General features: G+C 30.0%; 4 protein-coding genes across 7 annotated transcripts; 2 read left to right on the forward strand and 2 right to left on the reverse strand.

Moving 5' to 3' along the window:
* Window positions 1-1776: 1776 nt before the first annotated feature.
* LOC117212223 (E3 ubiquitin-protein ligase SH3RF3-like) lies at window positions 1777-7319 on the reverse strand. Of its 4 annotated transcripts, XM_033456818.1 has the most exons (13): window positions 6443-7318; window positions 6253-6367; window positions 6074-6172; window positions 5819-5955; window positions 5573-5696; window positions 5106-5429; window positions 4730-5019; window positions 4335-4660; window positions 4069-4271; window positions 3829-3971; window positions 3218-3385; window positions 2621-2734; window positions 1777-2550 (listed from the first exon to the last, which is right to left on the reverse strand). In XM_033456818.1, the coding sequence occupies exons 1-13, from the start codon at window positions 6898-6900 to the stop codon at window positions 2367-2369; spliced, it is 2685 nt and encodes an 894-aa protein (XP_033312709.1). In that variant the 5' UTR covers window positions 6901-7318; the 3' UTR covers window positions 1777-2366. The 4 variants fall into 4 exon arrangements, with proteins under 4 accessions (XP_033312709.1, XP_033312711.1, XP_033312710.1 ...); XM_033456820.1 differs by lacking the exon at window positions 5106-5429 and having other exon boundaries at window positions 6443-7319; XM_033456819.1 differs by lacking the exon at window positions 3218-3385 and having other exon boundaries at window positions 6443-7316.
* Window positions 7320-8456: 1137 nt separating this feature from the next.
* On the forward strand, window positions 8457-12073 carry LOC117212236 (phosphatidylinositol transfer protein alpha isoform). Its single transcript, XM_033456848.1, has 6 exons — window positions 8457-8676; window positions 9071-9101; window positions 9664-9927; window positions 10006-10083; window positions 10156-10536; window positions 10613-12073. Exons 1-6 carry the CDS (start codon window positions 8660-8662, stop codon window positions 10655-10657), a joined length of 816 nt encoding a protein of 271 aa, XP_033312739.1. The 5' UTR covers window positions 8457-8659; the 3' UTR covers window positions 10658-12073.
* Window positions 12074-12483: 410 nt separating this feature from the next.
* LOC117212232 (short-chain specific acyl-CoA dehydrogenase, mitochondrial) lies at window positions 12484-14402 on the reverse strand. Its single transcript, XM_033456843.1, has 5 exons — window positions 14076-14402; window positions 13896-13995; window positions 13058-13725; window positions 12766-12989; window positions 12484-12704 (listed from the first exon to the last, which is right to left on the reverse strand). The coding sequence occupies exons 1-5, from the start codon at window positions 14095-14097 to the stop codon at window positions 12492-12494; spliced, it is 1227 nt and encodes a 408-aa protein (XP_033312734.1). The 5' UTR covers window positions 14098-14402; the 3' UTR covers window positions 12484-12491.
* A 175-nt stretch (window positions 14403-14577) lies between these two features.
* On the forward strand, window positions 14578-16848 carry LOC117212234. Its single transcript, XM_033456845.1, has 5 exons — window positions 14578-15036; window positions 15339-15642; window positions 15803-15964; window positions 16097-16502; window positions 16605-16848. The coding sequence occupies exons 1-5, from the start codon at window positions 14921-14923 to the stop codon at window positions 16703-16705; spliced, it is 1089 nt and encodes a 362-aa protein (XP_033312736.1). The 5' UTR covers window positions 14578-14920; the 3' UTR covers window positions 16706-16848.
* Window positions 16849-19256: the final 2408 nt, after the last annotated feature.

Below are 19256 nucleotides of genomic sequence, written 5' to 3' on the forward strand. Positions count from 1 at the left end.
AATTTTTTTTTTTGAGTCGTATTTTATTTACAATTCTAAACTATATTCATATTACTGTACTTATTTCAGAATGTAATTCAAATTACGCTTTAAATTAAAAATGAATAAAGTTCAACAAATCATATCATTTGTAAATTTCAATATTTTCATTACCACATACATCAATGTATATTATTACTGTTTGCATTACTATTTGAAATTTACCTGCCATAATGAAGTATTATTTGTTTTATAAGATATTATCGCTACTAATAAGTTACTTAATTCCATGTTATATAAAACACCTACATATAAATACATTTTATATGGTGTATACTACTAAATACGAAGATATATTTTTTATAACATCAGAGGAAGAGAGAAGGTAATTTATATATTAGAAAAACAAACACATATGAAATTTTTATAGTCAGTATTTTCTCCATAAGTCTAAAACTATGTTTCTAAAATTTAGTAGATTTAAATTTTATATTCTTAGTGATTTTTGAATCACTAAATCAAATATTTTCGTTATTTCTTCCTCTGTTACCCTATTCATATATTGTATGTGCGTCTGTATGTGCTATGCACATATACATATATGTAGTCAGTAGAAACGATATAACGAGGTCATATATTAAAATATTAAAAGGTGACACAGGTTCATGTAGTAGCATTTTATATAATCAGCAAGAATCATTGCACTGTATAAAAGGTAATAAATTATGTATTTTTAGAATCTGCTTCTCAAACTGCATAATATATATTTTGTTAAATATATTACAAAGAAAAAGGTAATTCTGAGTTTATATCGTATGATTTTGAATTCAGTTCGAACTTCTTATCTCTATATATGTGACTCAAATTGTTATTTTAGCATTCGAAACACGCGTAAACATAATTTAACGCCTGACTGATTTCATGACCTTGATGTTGTTTCCACTGAATACACCAGTACAATAATAAAGATTTATAAAACACTTTTTTATAATGTTCTTGACACAGATACATAAATTAAATAAATTATAACATATATAGAAAAATAACACGCAGTCAGACTTATTCTATGAATGATAAACATTGTTTTGAAATGAATATAATTAGAAATGATAAAATAACGTTAATAAAAAAATGTTTTCGGCAGATGTTTATACATAATTCATATTAGCATAGCATCTCCTACAGGAAAATAACAAATTTAACCAAATATTAATTATTATTCAGCCTTGGGAAGCTCATTAATTCACCTTAATAATTTCTTACTGTGTTTGAATGTTTAAATACCTCGTAAATAAGAAAAACATACACATTCAGTTGTACAGTACAGATATACAATTGATGTTACTACAAGTATTAATGTTATAGTTCACCTTTTTTGTTAAAATCTATTTAACTAAATGTCTACAATTATGCGGAAATATAGGCCAGTCTGATATAGCCAATCATATATTTAGCAAAACCAACATCGTAAAATTTGAAATCATTACATATTCTCACATATGTATATTTTTACATAAAAAAAAGATATATTAATATACAATATAAGACACACTTCATAATGAAATGTTTTACATTTTTCTATATGATACGAATTACTATATTTTTCTAAGAAAAATGTCTATAAAAGGAAACGTTTGTCAAAGCTGATCATACTAATATAAAAAATGATATAATTTTTTATGTTCATACAACTTCAATAACATCATAAAATATATCATATAAATTTTTTAAATGCAACAATTCAAAGAAATTAAACAAAATCTTAACAGTAATCCCGTTATTTTTTTTCAAACTGGTATTTAAGCAACAATTGCTTGTATAAAATTGCAAAAGAAGTATGCGATAATATATTTAATAATAATTTAAGCTTCATGAAAATTCAAATTATCTGATCTTAAAATATTGCTATACGTGAAAAAAAACTTAAAATGTAAATAAAATAATTTCATAGACCTCTTCCTGTACTATGAATTATGAAACTGATCTTGTATTAGTAAAAAAAGACAGTAATAATACATTTTTCTGTAATTATGTTTGTTCAAATGGCAGTATTGTTGTAATATAATCTCTTACTTCCTTAATTGCTTTAATAATTTCTGTTGAATATAATATCAACGGCAGTATCCATTTTGGACAATTTCACTATATTTCATTCATTGCATAATTAAAAAAATTCTTTATGTTATAATCATAATAAAACCATATAAACATACTACATGTAACATACAAGTATATGTTTACTGTACTATTTAGTACATTTAGTACACTTACCTTCATATTAATGATTATACCTTTAATAAACCTGAAAATTGATGTGCAATATGTCACCATCAGCTCGTGCAGTATTATATACAAGTTTCTAATACGAAATGGTTTTGCGCTGTATCTCAGAAAGCTTCGACAAAACTTGCCGGGAAAAGGCCTGTACGACCAGTTCTTTGTTGAGTGCCTTTGTACCAGCCATCATCGCGTTTTTTGTGTACATAAATAATATCTCCTACTCGAAGTTCAAGTTCAAACTCGCTATTAGGTGGATATGGCACAATACAACGAAATCTGTATACTCGCTCGCTGAAGGAAAAAAATATTAATAATTAGATAAAAAATAAAAATGCAAAATGATTTAAGTGATAATTTTTACCGTTCGCGTGTGGGTTGTTGCTTCGTTTGTTTTCCCATACCAGCATCTAATGAGTTACTCTTACGGTGATGATTTCCCATCGGTGTACATGCCATTCCACCCGATTCGTTAGATCTGTGAATATTAATGATAAAAATAAAAGTAGAATTGTAATAGTTTCAAGAAATTCGTTAACTTTATGTAATGATTATGCATTAAATGCACACATACTCAATCAACAAGCAAATGTTTGATAAAATCCATAATTTGAAAGAACAATAACAACTACGAAAACGCAACTGAAAAATAGGAATGAAATATATTTTAATGCCATCAACATAATCAAGCATTTGTAACACATATTTTCTAATTTTTGCAATATTTATCATCATACTTACCTATATGTATATATAGCATTATTATACATCTAATTGCAAATGTTAATTCAGTTAAACATATGCATCACACAATTATTACGTACATATTTTATTATAAAAGACTAAATACAATTTCCGTTTTCTATATGAGCTGGACAAATATATCAAGATAAATACATTTTACTGTAGATGTTAATTTTCAGTCACTTTATTTGTCAGACATATAATTTCAATAACTAACCTCTGGAGGATCGAGACCGGTAAAGATGGTCTCTCCTTGTATTTTAGTCTTTGTGAAGATGTGACATGTCCTTGGACAGAGCCTGGACACAAACGATGATGGTTGTTTGAAGCATTTAATTCCTGTGTAGCTCCCACTTGTAGCAACTGACTTGGGCAAGATCCTGATCTAATTTTAAATATATCCGCCCAACCCCCCCGTGTGGAATTAGACAAATAATTCAACACGTGCAGCTCATATTGTGTTAAAAAATATGGTAAACAGTAAAAAAAACAATCTAAGAGTTTTAACTATTTTGCACAATTAATTTACTATTTTTTTCCTATATATGTATAAACATTGCAATTATACAGTGAATTCAACAATTATACAACACATAACAAAAATACATATACATAATTACATACATTTTACATTGTACACAAAAACATAAACAATTTTGGATAACAGTGCATGCAAACTGTTAAAAAAATATGTTCATTACGCCACGAACATGCAAATCATTATTTTATGCAAAAATTATTTTATTTTCCTTAAATTTGTATATTCAAATACGCTATCATACTTATATAAAGCATGGCTTGCTGTTACTGCAATAAAAAAAAGCTTACCGAACATGTACTGGATTGATGGAATTGCCATCCTCAAAAACAGGGTTATCCATGGAATATGTAGTAGGTGGTGGTGATTTTGATTTTTTAATATTCGTTAACCGGCGCATTAAAGAAACACATTTATCCTTCTTTTCCTTCTGCTGTAGTTTGAAAATATATATGTATGTTTCATTTATATGTCTATGTTTGTATAATAAGAAAACAAGTATCATATATTATGGAAAGATAAGCTTATACCTTTTCAGTGTTTTTAGGCACAGAAACAGATGCGGTAGAAGAAGGTGAAGCTACTGCATGTAGAACACTATTTGGGCTTTTGTTTACTTCATTCATTATGGAAGAAGTGGCACCAGTAACAACAGTTCCACTGTTGCTAACACCAGTAACTGTAGTTGTAGTCATTAATGACTGTGGTAAAGTAACCTGTTTTCCAGGAGATGCTAAAACAAGAAGCAATCTCATGTATATTCTAATATAATGTTTTCTATAAAATCATTACGTACAAATATTCGATGACATAACAGCACTGTGGCTACGTCCAAGAGGATTTGCTGAATTTTGTTCCTTATATCGAGGCGGACTGTTTTCTTGACTTTGTGTTTGGCTTTGCCCATGCCAAGACGATGATACCATAAAAGATGGACTAATAGCACGTGGTGGCAATTCTGGTGGTAACAATGTACGTGCATTATAAGGTTGAGGAGTAGCTCCTTTATTCTTGGTATAAGTAGTAGTTATCCGTGACTCGGTATTATTTTGACTCGTTGAAGATGGAAAGTTTTGATGCTGTCCTGTATTTGGTGAACCTCGACACAAGCCACGTTGACACCTACGAAAATAGAATTATTTAAAATCAAGAAATTATATTGTGTATTTCTATTGTAAGTATTTCATATACTTAGCAAGCGTAACATAATTTCCAGGAAAGACTCCACACTTTTGTGTACGATTAGAAGTTCCTTTAAACCATCCATCTTGACATCGTTCTGTTACCATATAAACACCACCTTTTCGTAATTCAAGTTCATCCGCTTTCTGCGGTTTATATGGATACAGAGCTATGTATGCAGCTGGTAAATGAGTATTTCCGGTTGTGGCAGACGAACTCTGTGACGACTGTGCAAGAGCAAGATCACTACTACCGCTTCGCCTATGACGAAGATTATGATCTGCAATGCTGGTACTTGTCTGAGAAATGAAAATAAAAATTTACTGTTATAAACATAAAGTTTGTAAAACTTTTAATCATGTTGCTGTTAAATAAACTTTTTTACCTGTAGTGAAGAAAATGAATCATTACTGCAATTGTTAGTACTGCTGCCAATGGCATTGTCTACTGCAGGACTAAGTATTTCAGCACTGTGTCTGTGATGTGGATGAGCTTGATGGCCAGTGTTAACAGCAGTGAAACTGTGACGCTTAACATTATGTCTATTTCCAACTGCAGGAGGAGATGTTGCTGGGCTACTGGGACTACTTGGAGCAGTACTAGAGCTACTAGATGTAGTTGAACTATTAGGGGTGTTTGGAGTAGTAGTTGAAGAACTACCTCCTGATGATACATTTGAAATGGAGTCAGAAACTGGTAAAACTGTATTCTGTTGATAAAATGTAAGAAATTGGTAAGCTTTGTTAAAGATATTTTTGGCATTTTGAAATGTTCAAAAATTAATATAAATTTATTGTATGTAATGGTATATAATAATATAATAATAAATTAAATTAATTCTACTTATAATACCTGTACAAGTTGAGGTCGAGGTTGACTTGTTTGTAAATTACGCGAATGATCAGTCGGTATTAAGAGTGTGGTTTCTTCATTAGTGGGAGTAGGAGGTGCTACTCTTGATGGACCTGGTTGTGCACTATTTAAAGAAAACATTATCATATTCAATCAATCACGCATAATACCAATATCACTATTTAATTATTGATTCTAATTTCTATACTTAAACTTTATTTTTAAGGACAAAATCATAAAAATTACTTCGTTGATAGTTTCATTAAAGCTCTTGCCACACTATTTAGTTCTACAAAAGCCAATGGGAAGATGCCAATTCTATCCAAAAGTTTTCCTTCTGCCCAATTTTCATCAACTCTTCTAATAACACTAATAATTTCACCCTGTAAAGTCATTTAAAAATATTATTTATGTTATTTTTACAATACTTGTTACAAAATAAAAATAAAAAATTTAATATTAAATTATTATTGAATATTAAATATATAGATATTCACATACCTTATTAAATGTAAGACAGCCATCTTCATCATCATTAGTCATTCTAAAATCATACAAAGCTTTGCACTGAGGAACATCTGGTGTCAATGGTGTGATTACCTATATAAATAAAACATTACATTAAATACTAAATACTTTTTACATCTTTATATTAAACTATAAAATATATTTTAATATACCTGAACATAAGATAAAGGAAAAACTCCATGACTACTAGCACTCTCTCCAAAACACCAATTATTATCAATTTTCTTACGAAGGATAACAATGTCACCTTTTTTAAATGATAAGTCTCTAAAATATGAAACAATTAATAAAATACTGTTTGAATAAATACTAACTTGATTTTCAAGGAGATTATAAACTTACCCTGGAACTTTGGACACATAATCATAGATTGCTCGGCCATATGTTTGATTGTGTAATTGAACTTGTTTTGCCGTTGCATTACCATGCCGAACTGGTTCATTTGTGAATGCAACAGGAGTAGGACTAGTAGTTACAATAGGAGTCGAAGTAACTTGGTGACCACCAAACAGTCTTTGAGGTCCTGCGTTGCTTTTAGTTATAGATTTCGTAGATTTAGGAGCTGCATTTCGCATTCCTTCTAAAATACGCATTAGCAATACATTAGGAGGAAGGTCATCCACTTTAGCATCAACCAAAATGCGACATTCAGGGCAGCGTAATTCGCGGTGAGTGCTAACTATCTCTTCTAAACATTTCTTGCAAAAGGTATGTTGACAGGGAAGTACTTTGCTCGATGTATCTAATCGCTCGAGACATACCGAGCATTCTAACAAATCATTCAGCATACATTCGTCCATTCTGATTTGAATCTTGAAACGCTTACTTTCAGTCTTTCTTTTTCTTCAATTTGTTTGGTTATATGTCCGCTTTTTCGAAACGTAGCTTCTCCAGCTTTTCTAATCTTCCCACGCGTTTCGTCTTCTTTGCACTCACAAGCCACCATACATTCGACGTACTTATCTTCTATATAACATGTAACAACGAAACTCGATTGATAATTATAATAGTCCACCAATGAGCACACCTCGCGAAAAAATATGCGTACATGTTACTCAATCCCTCTTCTAACTTTCAAACGACTATTCCATCTTTTCATTTACCCTAAACCAAATATTCTTAGGCGCGTCAGTATACGCGCTGTCATCCAAGTACATTTCGTCACACACACCAAACCATATCGATCAATCGGACTCGTCGATTACAGTCGATTCTAAAATGAGCCAACGAATGTTACATGATATGTAACATCTATGCACAATATACATTTTATAACCAAATATGTCATTATGAAACAACATTTAATACAAATATATAAAACTTACTTTTGATGCGAAATTTGCATGTACGCGCAATCTAATATTATTTTGAAAACTGAATATATAGAATAACCTTTTAATTTGTTATACAGTTATAAATACTTGCATAGAGAAATTTTGAAACTTATGTGTCATAGATTCGATTATTGCATAACCTATATCGTATAGATTTATAAATATATTCTTAATGAAAAATTAAGTTGTAACTTTCAAAGTTAATGATTATATCTTTTAACAATTTCTGTAAAAATGTCCCTTAATATCCAGATAAAAATCAACCAATCAAAAAAGCTCTTTTATTTTTAAGACGTATATAAGAAAAAATTATCTACTTATAAAATTTTAATATATTAATCATATAGAAATATCTTTTTATATATAGAAATATATTTTTTATTTTTAACAATTTATTCAGCAAACAATATTTATAATGGTTGTACAACTTGTTCATTGATACGAATTATGCTGTTAAAAATTATAATATATTGTGTTTTGTAATACATGCGATATTAAAATTCACGATACGTTACCTTATTCCAATATCTATTATTATGTCATTATGTAATTAATCCTACTGCATAACTTAATTATTATATTAGAAGCTATAAACTGTAAATTATAATCCTTAATTGAATGTTTATTCAATTTAAATATAATGTCCTATTTATATATCCTGTATTCCTTTATTTTCAATTTTCATGAAAGTCATGGTGAATTTTGTAGCTTTTTAATTTCAAATTTCATTCATATATACATACATATATATGTTCATAATGTATTTAAATATATTCTAAATTGAATCAAACAGGAACTGTAAATTAAATATATGATTCACTAATAATAGGTAATAAATTAATAAATGATATATCTAGTAATTGTTTCCATATTTTTATTTGCATATTTCTATACAAAATCCCCAGATAAAATTATTGTAAACTGATAGGTGATAAATGCGCATGCGAACTAAGGTGCATGTAAGCATGACGTCATTTGCAAAGTGTCTGTGAGATAAGAGTGGGGAAATTCAATGCACTCGTGTGCGCAAGTATGTGTGCTCTTTAGTGGCTGTAGCAGTGTGTCTGGTCGGTAATACGAGTGTGTGGCAGTCGGTTGAGAAGTCGACGCCGTTGTATGCGTATGACTGCGGGTTGAGAGATAACACGAGTGAATTTGCTGAAGCAAGGGTGGTTCTGTGTGGTCGCACTGAAATTACTGAAGCCCATGTGCTCTGCTTGTTAAAATGCTCATCAAAGAATTGTAAGCTTTTTCGAGATTTTTCGCTGTTAATTTAACACATCGCGCGATAAGGAAGTAGTCGTCGAACATTTAAAAGCAATTCTTGGAGATATGGTTACTAATCTTTAACGGCGGGTGGGATTGGAGGGGTAAAGAGGGATGTACTTTCATCCCTTGCCATCCATACGGACAAAATTTTAATATGTGATGAAAATATCATTTTAACTGATGAGTAACGTTTCAAAAGATATTCATTCGTCATACGTTATTATCTATCGTTTGGTTTTCGATACTTAGTGTATAGTACTTAATATCATACTTAAGTGTACTCAAGGTCGTTGCCCATAAATATGTAGTCATCTTTTTACTTATTATTTAATTGAACACAAATATAATTTATTTCTCTTTGTTTCAGCCGTGTCACTTTACCTCTTAATGTGAAAGAGGTATGTATTTAATGAATAGCAAGGTCTTATTATAATGACCCATTTTGAAATGTGTTATTACTATGGAAAAAGAAACAATTCAAATTAGCTTTTACATCATTACTATATCATTAGGAAAAATTCAAATCATTTAATTAATACTTATTTAGAAGCACGTAACTATTTTGAATGTTGTTTTGAATCTTTATTCCAGTGTATATGACAAATGTTACCAGATCATGCTGATTTCATTGTTATATTTATTGTTACTTAATTTTGTGATGTAACAAATCTTTTCTTCTGCCCAATTACCTTAGTCTAGTCTTTAATTATCTGGTAACATATGTTTATTAAGCTTGTTTTACTTTTATACTTTATGAGGGAAAAGAATTATTTAAAGTTATTATAATTTAATAATATTTTATTTAATAAATAAATTATAGACGTTACAGTTTTCTTGTAAGACAAGTTATACTTTTAGGTAATTAGGTGTTATTTTTTATTTTATACATTTTTGTTATTAAAATATATTTTTTACTGTCTTTATGATATCTATTATAAAATGTGATTTACTTTATGGCAGTATCAAGTGGCTCAGCTGTATTCTGTAGCAGAAGCTAGCAAAAATAATACTGGAGGAGGAGAGGGTATACAAGTACTAAAAAATGAGCCATTCACAAATTATCCTTTGCTTGGTGGCAAATATTCTTCAGGTCAATATACATACAAGATTTATCATTTAGCTAGTAAAGTGCCTGCTTTTATTCGCATTATGCTGCCAAAGAATTCCTTAGAAATTCATGAGGAAGCTTGGAATGCTTATCCTTATTGCAAAACGGTCATTACTGTAAGTACAATTTGTTCACAAAAATATTCCTAATGATTTTCTGATGTGTATTTTGATCTATTATTATCTTTTGTACAGAATCCTGGATATATGAAAGAACACTTTGTAATTATGATCGAATCATTTCACATTGATGATGTTGGAAATCAACATAATGTGTGTATAAAAATTAAAAAAAATACTTCATTTTGTTTTTTATGTATTATATTATTATTTTCTAATTAATAGGTTCATGAATTACCTCCTGATAAATTAAAGATAAGAGAAGTAATACATATAGATATTGCAAATGATCCAATTGCAAGTACTGATTACAAAGAGGATGAGGACCCAACCAAATTTAAATCTGTGAAAACAGGTCGGGGTCCTCTTATAGGTAAAGATTGGAAGAATAATGTTCAACCTGTAATGACATGCTATAAGTTAGTCACTTGTGAATTTAAATGGTTTGGTCTACAAAGTCGTGTTGAAAACTTTATACAAAAAGCAGAAAGGCGTCTTTTTACTAACTTCCATAGGCAAGTCTTTTGTTGGATAGATCGTTGGTATGGTTTAACTATGGAAGATATTAGAGCAATTGAGGAAAGCACAAAAGAAGAATTAGATAGAGTAAGTAACTTTTTCACTTTAAATTACTGCAATTTATACCTCACACTTAATTGCAAATAATCTTTAAATTTTTCAGCAAAGAGATCAAGGAGAAGTAAGGGGTATGCGAGCTGATGATTGAGGCTTTGATAGCTTCTATTACAAATGGTTAAATCAATTTCCTTATATGTCTCAGATACATATGCATACCTATAGAAATACACTCACATATGTTTTGTCATAGGCGATCCTGCAGGATCGGGACAATTTCCAGAATTTAAGTGTCTAGATTCTGTGTCTACTACAATTACTTATGATTTTAATTTATTTACATTTACAAGCGTTTTAGATAAATGTATCTACAGTCAAAGATTATAATATAGCCAATAATAAGAGAGAGAGAGCTGATACACAGATCAGTTCAACTTATATGATGTATAAAATATCCAAGAAAAGAGTACAGTTCGATAAAAATCAATATAGGTGGAAAAAAATGTAATTGTTATTTAACACCATAGTAGTTCGATATTAAAATTTATAAATAAGTCGTTTGGAATGCTTGCTGCATAACACAAATAAGAACGTTTGACACAAAGATTGTGAGTCCAATGACAGTTCGCGATTTGTGTTTTAGATTCATTATGTTATGGTTTGAAGTCAAGAGAAATATCACTATATTTATATAACCATTGTTTTAATAAGTTTATATAACATGGCCTGAGGTTTTTCAAGCTCAATTATATAGTATGTAATAATCAGAAAAATTAAACAAAACTATTTTAGCAGTTCTATGAATGACAATTGATTTTGTGATAATTTACTAACATTCAATATTACAATTAGGAATAGACAAAATGACAAATGATTAGTAAATTATAATAATTGTGCTTTGCTTACGTTTCTTGCTTCTAATTAAGGAATTAAAAGAAAATCTATGCATCAAAATTAGGACCAACTTGATAAACCTTAATTAAATCAATTTTAATTATTGTACTAACATATTATTTGTGAAAAATATGAAAATAATTATATAAAATAACTGAATTGATATACAGATATACATATATATGAAAGAAGAAAAAACTATGTCAATGTGAAAGTCGGCAAACACTGAAAGAGTGCACTATTGTATATAAAAAGAGGCATACAATGAAATTCTGATTGAAATGTTACATACACTTATATATTTCTTTGCATTCCAATAGATCTCTGTACAACAAATGGAATTTAAATGTCATATCCAACATGTTTGCTTATGCAAAAGCAAAGAAAGAATTCGGTAAGAATATAGTTGGAAAACCGTAATTGTCGTTTGCACAAATTATATGTATATTGTTATCTGTTATACTGGGATCTATAGTGTAGTATTTAAGATAGTTTTAGAAATGCAATTTAGACAAAATATTCATTAAAGTTTTGAGGTCTTAATACAGGGAGTATTAGAGTTCATGCTGCTCAGTTGTGAATTTAGTCTTTAAGTATGATGTGCGATCTTATCGAATTACAATATTAGTAGAGATTTTAAAATAAAATCTCATTATGAGCAGTGTCTACCATCTCTATGCATTAATCTTACTTTAATAGATGATCTATTAGCCATTACCCCATAACGAGCAGGGTAGAAATCGCGAATAGAAATTCCTACGATGTTACTAAGAAACTGATAATGCAGCATTAGTATAGACAGACATACATACATATGTATATAATATTTTGCGATATTTACATATATATATATATATATATGTATATATATATATATATATATATATATATATATATATATATATATATATTTTGTGACGTTGACTCATGTAGGAAAAAAGCTACTTTGCAATCATAATATATAAAATTTATTGATTTTTTCTCATGTAAGAAACAGATATATATATATAAAAAATTAATGGAATATATAAAAATATTTTGCTTGCATATAAAGGGTTTTAGTAAAAAAATATATATTACATCTAAATACTTCAATTAAGATTATATTCTTTGATAATATTTGCAGCAATAACTAGTCTTTGTATTTCTGATGTACCTTCATAAATTTCCGTAATACGTGCATCTCTGTAATGACGTTCTGCCGGCATATCAGTAACGTAACCCATACCACCTAAAATTTGTATACATTGATGAGTACAAAAAGTAGATGTTTCAGATGCCGACAACTTTGCCATAGCTGCTTCCTAAACAGGAACAAGAAAATTATTGATTACATTTAAGCTTAATTATTTTGTTTTGTCATACCTTTGTATAAGGTTTATTATTATCCTTAAGTGCGGCTGCTCGCCATGTTAATAATCTTGAACTTTCTAATTTTAGTGCCATGTCAGCAATTTTTTGTTGAATTATTTGTAGCTTTATGATAGAATTACCAAATGCTTGTCGTTTTGCTGCATACTCAACCGCACAGTCCAGAGATGCTTGAGCTATGCCTAAAGCTTGAGCAGCAATGCCTATTCTGCCAGCATCTAGAAATGTAATTTAGTTACTACACTTATAGATGTTGCATTTATATGGATGTTAGTTTATTTCATACCTAGAGTCATCATTGCTATTTTAAAACCCATTCCTGGTTCTCCTAATATATTTTCTTTTGGTAAGTTACAATCTTCAAATATTAACGAACAGGTACTGCTTCCATGAATACCTAATTTATCTTCTTTCTTACCAACACTGAGTCCTTTTGTAAGTTTGTCAATTATGAATGTACTTATACCTTTATGCTTTTTAGATTTGTCTGTTGTAGCAAACAAGATAATTGCATCCGATTCATATGCATTTGTTATCCATGATTTTGTACCATTAATTATATAATTAGATCCATTTAATTTGGCAGTAGTAGAAGCAGCACCTGCATCACTACCATTGCCTGGTTCACTAAGAGCAAAACATCCAATCTTATTACCATTTGTAAAAGGAGTGATATATTTTTCTTTCTGATTTTTACTACCAAATTTTTCTATAGGACCTAAATATAGGGAATTATGTACACTCATTATAACACCTGTACTGGCACAAGCTCTAGATATTTCTTCCATTGCAATAACATAAGCCAAATAATCAAGCCCAGTTCCACCTACATTTTCGGGAACTGTTATGCTCATTAAACCCAGTTCACCCATTTTTTTTATTTGTTCTTTTGGATAAAGATGTTTCTTGTCTATTTCTCCCGCTAAAGGCTTTAATTCTCCTTCTGCAAAGTCCCTATAATAATATTTATTATAGAATAAATAAAATAAATTACATTGCAGAAGAAAAAAATATGTATTATAAGATTACAGATTGTAATTTAAAATAAGTGTAATAAATCAGTTTAAGAGAGAGAAGCATTATCTTTACAGGAATAAAAATATTATAAGTAAATATATAAGTACCTGCATGTTTTGTGTAACATCTGATGAGTCTCTGATAGCATAGAAAGAGATGCAATATTTCGAGTAATATTATTATAGATTGTGGTTATATTTTGTGCAACTGCAGCAGAAAATTAATCATTAGGTTTTTATATCTTATATTTTTATCTCTAAAATAGCACTTTTTAAATGAAGACGTACCAAGTAACCTTATTTTGTACATTGTTACGAAGTTTCTTTAAAGTAATAATAATACTAATATTTCAACGTTTCAATAAATTAATTAAACCTAGTCTTAATTAAATCATTATATTTAATAATTCTATCTATACTGCTTTATATCGGTGATATCAATGACATACACACATATGCAAGCTGAATTTGAACAAATTATAGCAGTCAATCTTTTACTAAAGAAATTATTTTTATATGTATATTTAGAACAAAACTTAAGTGATTATAGTTGAATAGTTATCTTCATTATATGTTACTTATAAAAATGTTTAATATAAATTTGAAAAATAATAAACTCTTAACTACGTATTATTTGCAGATGGAGGGACAACTTGATGCAAAAAAGAAAACGAAAAGAGATAAATATGAAAATAATAACAATAATTTGTACATTGGAAAGATAAGTAGAGCCTCTTTTAGTATGCTCTTTTTTTATTTTAAATACTGTTTTTTAAGATCTGTTTTAACTAGATATACATAATTAATTTAAGTTACTTTTCTAATATGCCTTTTTTATTTTAAATATGTAGCAACTTTTTATTTTTATGTAAATGAAATGTATTTTATGTATTTATGCTATACGTTGACGTTTTTCATAGTCATAAACAAGCTTCAAAATTGGCCATATTTTACCGCGATATATTCAACGGCAATAAACAATCAATATGTTCGCGGGAGTAATACGAAAATCTGCGCATGTACGGATAGTATTCCTGTTCGATAATAACTGGTTTGTTTTTTCAGCTCCAGACAGTGAACCATAGAAATTTAACGAATAACAATAGGAATTTCTATTGACTAGAAATCAGAAGATGTCGAATAGTAAATGTGTTAAACAGTTACGCAAAAATTATGTTAAAGAACAGCAAGAAATGTCACATTCGGAAAAACTACGATTAATAGATGATGAGTTGAATGCATTTTACAAGTAAATTAATTTTCTTTTATGTATATAGATATAGTTTTTCTATCTAAAATTTGTATAATATTGGTTCTTATTAATGTTTTTAGCTTTGTTCCAAAGAATGACATATTTTTGTATTGTTCATATGTAAACATATTGTTCACATGTTTGTTATTAATCTTCTATTAACTCTTTACATTATCTAATTATTCTTTTACCAGTATTTTATATATTATATACATGGTAAAATATTTTTAATATATTAATTATATTACATTACATGATTTTAATTAATTATCATTATATTTCATATGACTGGTTTGTAGATATTGTCAACAGGCTGGTTTCACAGAAGAAGAAATGGATATTATTTGTCAACCGTTGGTGGCTGCAATGCGACGTTCTTGGCTACAGCTTGTTTTCCGTGGAACGCTTGTTCTGATTGTCCTTGGAACTTTAGCTTGTCTAGCAGCCCAACTTGATTTTGTTGGAACACATTTTACTGCAATCAGTCGTCTTTTACTTATCAAAGTTCTTCCAATTTGGAACTGGCAACCCTTGTACTATGAAAATTGTATGATCAATAATCCTTTTTATAATGATTACATGATAACAGAGGAAGACTGTGTGGTACGATTATTAATATTGATTTAGATATTACTTTAAATAATGTTATAAAATGTATTTCACACAGTTTATTTTTCTATAAATGATTAATTCCGATATACAGAAAGTATTGAAAATATTTCCAGAAACTAGTCATTAATCTTTTCAAAAATTATATTTGCAGACTTGTGAAGCTCTAGAAACCATTGATCGTTTGTCAGATGTGAGATATCGCAATCTTGTTGATAATTATTTGAGTAGGGATGCACCTGCAATTATTACAGATGCAATGGACTCTTGGGCAGTTATGAACACAGATTATTTTTGGTTTGATAATATCACTCATGTAAGTACAAAAGAAGATATATTTTATAAAAGTATTGTATTTTTCTTTATTCTGAGAAAATAAATACATAATTCTAAGATAAACAATTTCATGTACATTAAACAAAATAAATGATGTATATTTTATCTACAGCTTTATTTAGAAAACGAACGCTTAATGGAAACAGTACCTTGTGCTTTAACTTCAAATCTGAGAACTGGTTCGTCCGACTTGGCAGCATTTTTACGTCGGGTACATTCACCTGAAGTAGCTAAATGGTTTGTCCACTGGCAAAATTGTGACATCAATGCGGTGAAGGTGTTGAGGAAATATTATCAACGCCCGTACTTTCTTTCAAGTACTGTCTCACCAGCACATTTTAATTGGGTCCTTATGTCTTCGGATTACAATAGTCCAAGTTATAAAAAGGTCGAACTAGATTCAGGTCTCATAGCTCTAGCTCAATTACGGGGAGCTACGCAACTTCGTTTGACTCCTATAAATCCTTGCAATAGTTCTTGTCCCGAACTAATAGCAGATTTGCATCAGGGCGAGATGCGTAAGTTGAATAATTCGTTGCACAGTTAGACTTTTGATGGTAGAAAAATTTAAATTAATAAACGTAATAGAACAGACTAAGCACTGATGACATTGATTTTAGTTGTTTTTACTAATTTAATGTGGACTTTGGAATACGCGCCGATGAGAGGATTAGACAACATCGCAATCTTGACTGAAACCGTCTGGGAGGAGGATACATAAACTATAACACTTTTCTCTTTATATTGCGTTAGTCCATGATATTCCGAATCCAAGTATATATCGCTTAATTAAATTATATGTACATGTACTCATTCTGCTACAGTGCATAGTTCACATTAAATAAAGTATTCTCGCTCATCAGATACGTGTATACTTATTTTATAGGTCGACCATTTTCTACTTTACGATAGCACGTATAAAACCTTTTATTTTACTATTCTATCGGAGGTTGAAGAAAAGGACTTGACGAGGATACCAAAAAGTAACAACAAACAAGATTCGTTTTTTATTAATTAATCGTTTATAATAACATTGTGTTTTTTGCTGATTTTTTTCTTTTGTAGCAGTTTTTCCGATATTTCAGTTGGGCTAACAAGAAATAGATTGTTATGCACCGATTCATAGAAAAAACAAAGCGCAAGATTACTGAATGACAAACGTAGCTGGCGATTCGACATGCTTAATCGATGCGATAATTTGTTATATTAAAAGTTGTATGAGTGTATATAATCGATTTCTTCTTTTGCGCTACGTTCTGTTTATACAATCTTAGGGTATCGATGCAAGAGAAGGAATGACAATAATTGGCGCCTACCTAATAACACCATCGAAGTATGTTCCTCGGGTCTTCTATTCCGCACTCTGCAACTACTTCTTTTCAACTCATTTTCTTCTCAAACCAACTGCCCTCTCTGATTTTTATTCATTATATCATATGCACCGATATACACACACGCACACGTATGCACATTCTTCCTCTTTTCTTTCTTTATTCTATCTTTCCATAAAGTGTTTTCATGGAACAAAGTTCTACGATTCCGAAGAGAGCTTTAATCTCGCATCGAAGATTAACACTCATCGCTAATATCTGTTGGAATATCGTGTATTATTTAACTAACCGTTATCTAAATCGAAATAACGCATGTACATCTATTTTTCTCAGGATGTGGAAAACACTTTTCTGAAAGAGAGGTTTCGGTATGAGACCTAACACCGATTACTTTATTTATTTATTTGTTTTCATCGAATCGAAAGGATTTTCCACGCGCTTCAGACGGTCTTCTCAGCGAAAGAGGATCGACGATCGAACGAACATCATTCCGCGATCGATTTATTTAGGACATACACATACGCATCATCCTCGGCACGGCTTATATTTGCAATTCATATTGTATTAGCTGTCGCGGTATCAAAAGATTGTTTTATACGAATCCATTCAACGACTAAATTTATAACAATGACAATGTACAAGTGAGATACTACACAAAAATGAGCGTAGACAACGAACGAAACGATTTCGTGGTATCTAAGAGAATCCAATTTTCTCTCGTTTATTATATTTCCCCACACTTTTTCATTTAATTTCTTAGAGCGTTATTTACGTTTAGTCTGCGCTTGTTTTTTTCTTTTTTCTTTATTTCGTTTCGTTTTATTTTTGGTAAATGTTTAAATAAAAAGATTCGACTAAGTATTATCCGTTAGTTCCTAATCATGTTCGACCGTTGCATTGCGTCAGCTTATTGTTCCTGTTGTTGTTAAAATTATTATCTCCTAAGATTTGGTCTGATCACAAAGAGAGAAGAGACAGAACTTAGCTCTCGATTCGTGGGATACTTGAAATGGGTTTTTCCCTCGCGTTACATTCTTTGCTTCTTTTTAATTAATACTACTTGCATATTTTTTTTCTTTTTTACTTTTGCTTTATGATATCTAACACTTAACGATAATAGATGAAGATCTCCCCTTAACTCTCTGTTCCAATATTCTTTTTCGTACATACTCAATGCGGCTATATTTTGCAGTGATTCTGGATTTCTCATACATTTCCGTTTGAATCGCTTTAAACTCGTTTCGCTACGTGACTTATCGCTATGAAACTCAACAATGAAAGATAAGGAAAGAAAATAAAACCGTCAAAGAGATGGAAGATGAACGTTACAAATTTGCTAAGTAATATTCAGTTAACACATTCACTACCATTTGAACCAAGCTTTTATTTACGGGCTACAGATCGTTTGTCTGTTTTTTTTGAAAAAAAAATTTCGTTTCCCTTTTTATAGATACATAGAACGTTCCGTCAATTTTCTGCCATCGTTGCGAGTTAATTATTGTTTTCGTTTACATTTTCCGACGGATCGGTTGAATTCCCAAATTGGTAGCTTTCGTCGATCGATCCTGACACTGGTAGCGAACGTGTTAAGCGTTTGAAGATCTTAAATGTCACGTCAGTCTTTTTTCTTTTTTTTTTTTTTCTTTTTTCGTTTAATCGCCTGAATCAACATTTCACATTAGATATGTTCACAGCAAAGATTCATAGGAATTCTGACATCAATCGCGAGTTTACTCCGAGATCACGCAAGGGGTTCTATCGGACAAAGATGAAGGAAAACGAGTTTGTTTCTCGCCCGATCCATTGGAATCCACTAAATCAACATTTAATCGTTAAATATTCAAGAATATCAATAAATTACATGACGACGGCATTCTAATAACAGCTTGACACTAACCTGGTAAAATTATTATTTACGTAACGCTACATTTCCTTCCAATG

The sequence above is a fragment of the Bombus bifarius genome, unplaced genomic scaffold (genome assembly GCF_011952205.1).
Source record: "Bombus bifarius isolate JDL3187 unplaced genomic scaffold, Bbif_JDL3187 scf7180000008286, whole genome shotgun sequence".
Classification (NCBI taxonomy): Eukaryota; Metazoa; Arthropoda; class Insecta; order Hymenoptera; family Apidae; genus Bombus; species Bombus bifarius.

Bases quoted from the DNA above. Each gene is read 5' to 3' on its own strand.
- LOC117212236 (XM_033456848.1), top strand. The intron at 10,084-10,155 runs GTGTGTATAAAA...TCTAATTAATAG, and splicing joins ATGTTGGAAATCAACATAAT to GTTCATGAATTACCTCCTGA. The intron at 10,537-10,612 runs GTAAGTAACTTT...TAAATTTTTCAG, and splicing joins CAAAAGAAGAATTAGATAGA to CAAAGAGATCAAGGAGAAGT.
- LOC117212232 (XM_033456843.1), bottom strand. From the start codon at position 14,097: ATGTACAAAATAAGGTTACTTG. The intron at 13,996-14,075 runs GTACGTCTTCAT...TTTCTGCTGCAG, and splicing joins GTACAAAATAAGGTTACTTG to TTGCACAAAATATAACCACA. The intron at 13,726-13,895 runs GTACTTATATAT...ATATTATTATAG, and splicing joins ATGTTACACAAAACATGCAG to GGACTTTGCAGAAGGAGAAT.
- LOC117212234 (XM_033456845.1), top strand. From the start codon at position 14,921: ATGTCGAATAGTAAATGTGTTAAACAGTTACGCAAAAATTATGTTAAA. The intron at 15,965-16,096 runs GTAAGTACAAAA...TTTTATCTACAG, and splicing joins GGTTTGATAATATCACTCAT to CTTTATTTAGAAAACGAACG. The intron at 16,503-16,604 runs GTAAGTTGAATA...CATTGATTTTAG, and splicing joins TTTGCATCAGGGCGAGATGC to TTGTTTTTACTAATTTAATG.
- LOC117212223 (XM_033456818.1), bottom strand. From the start codon at position 6,900: ATGGACGAATGTATGCTGAATGATTTGTTAGAATGCTCGGTATGTCTC. The intron at 5,430-5,572 runs GTATTATAAGTA...TTTTATCAACAG, and splicing joins CTCGACCTCAACTTGTACAG to AATACAGTTTTACCAGTTTC. The intron at 4,272-4,334 runs GTACGTAATGAT...TTCTTGTTTTAG, and splicing joins TGTTATGTCATCGAATATTT to CATCTCCTGGAAAACAGGTT.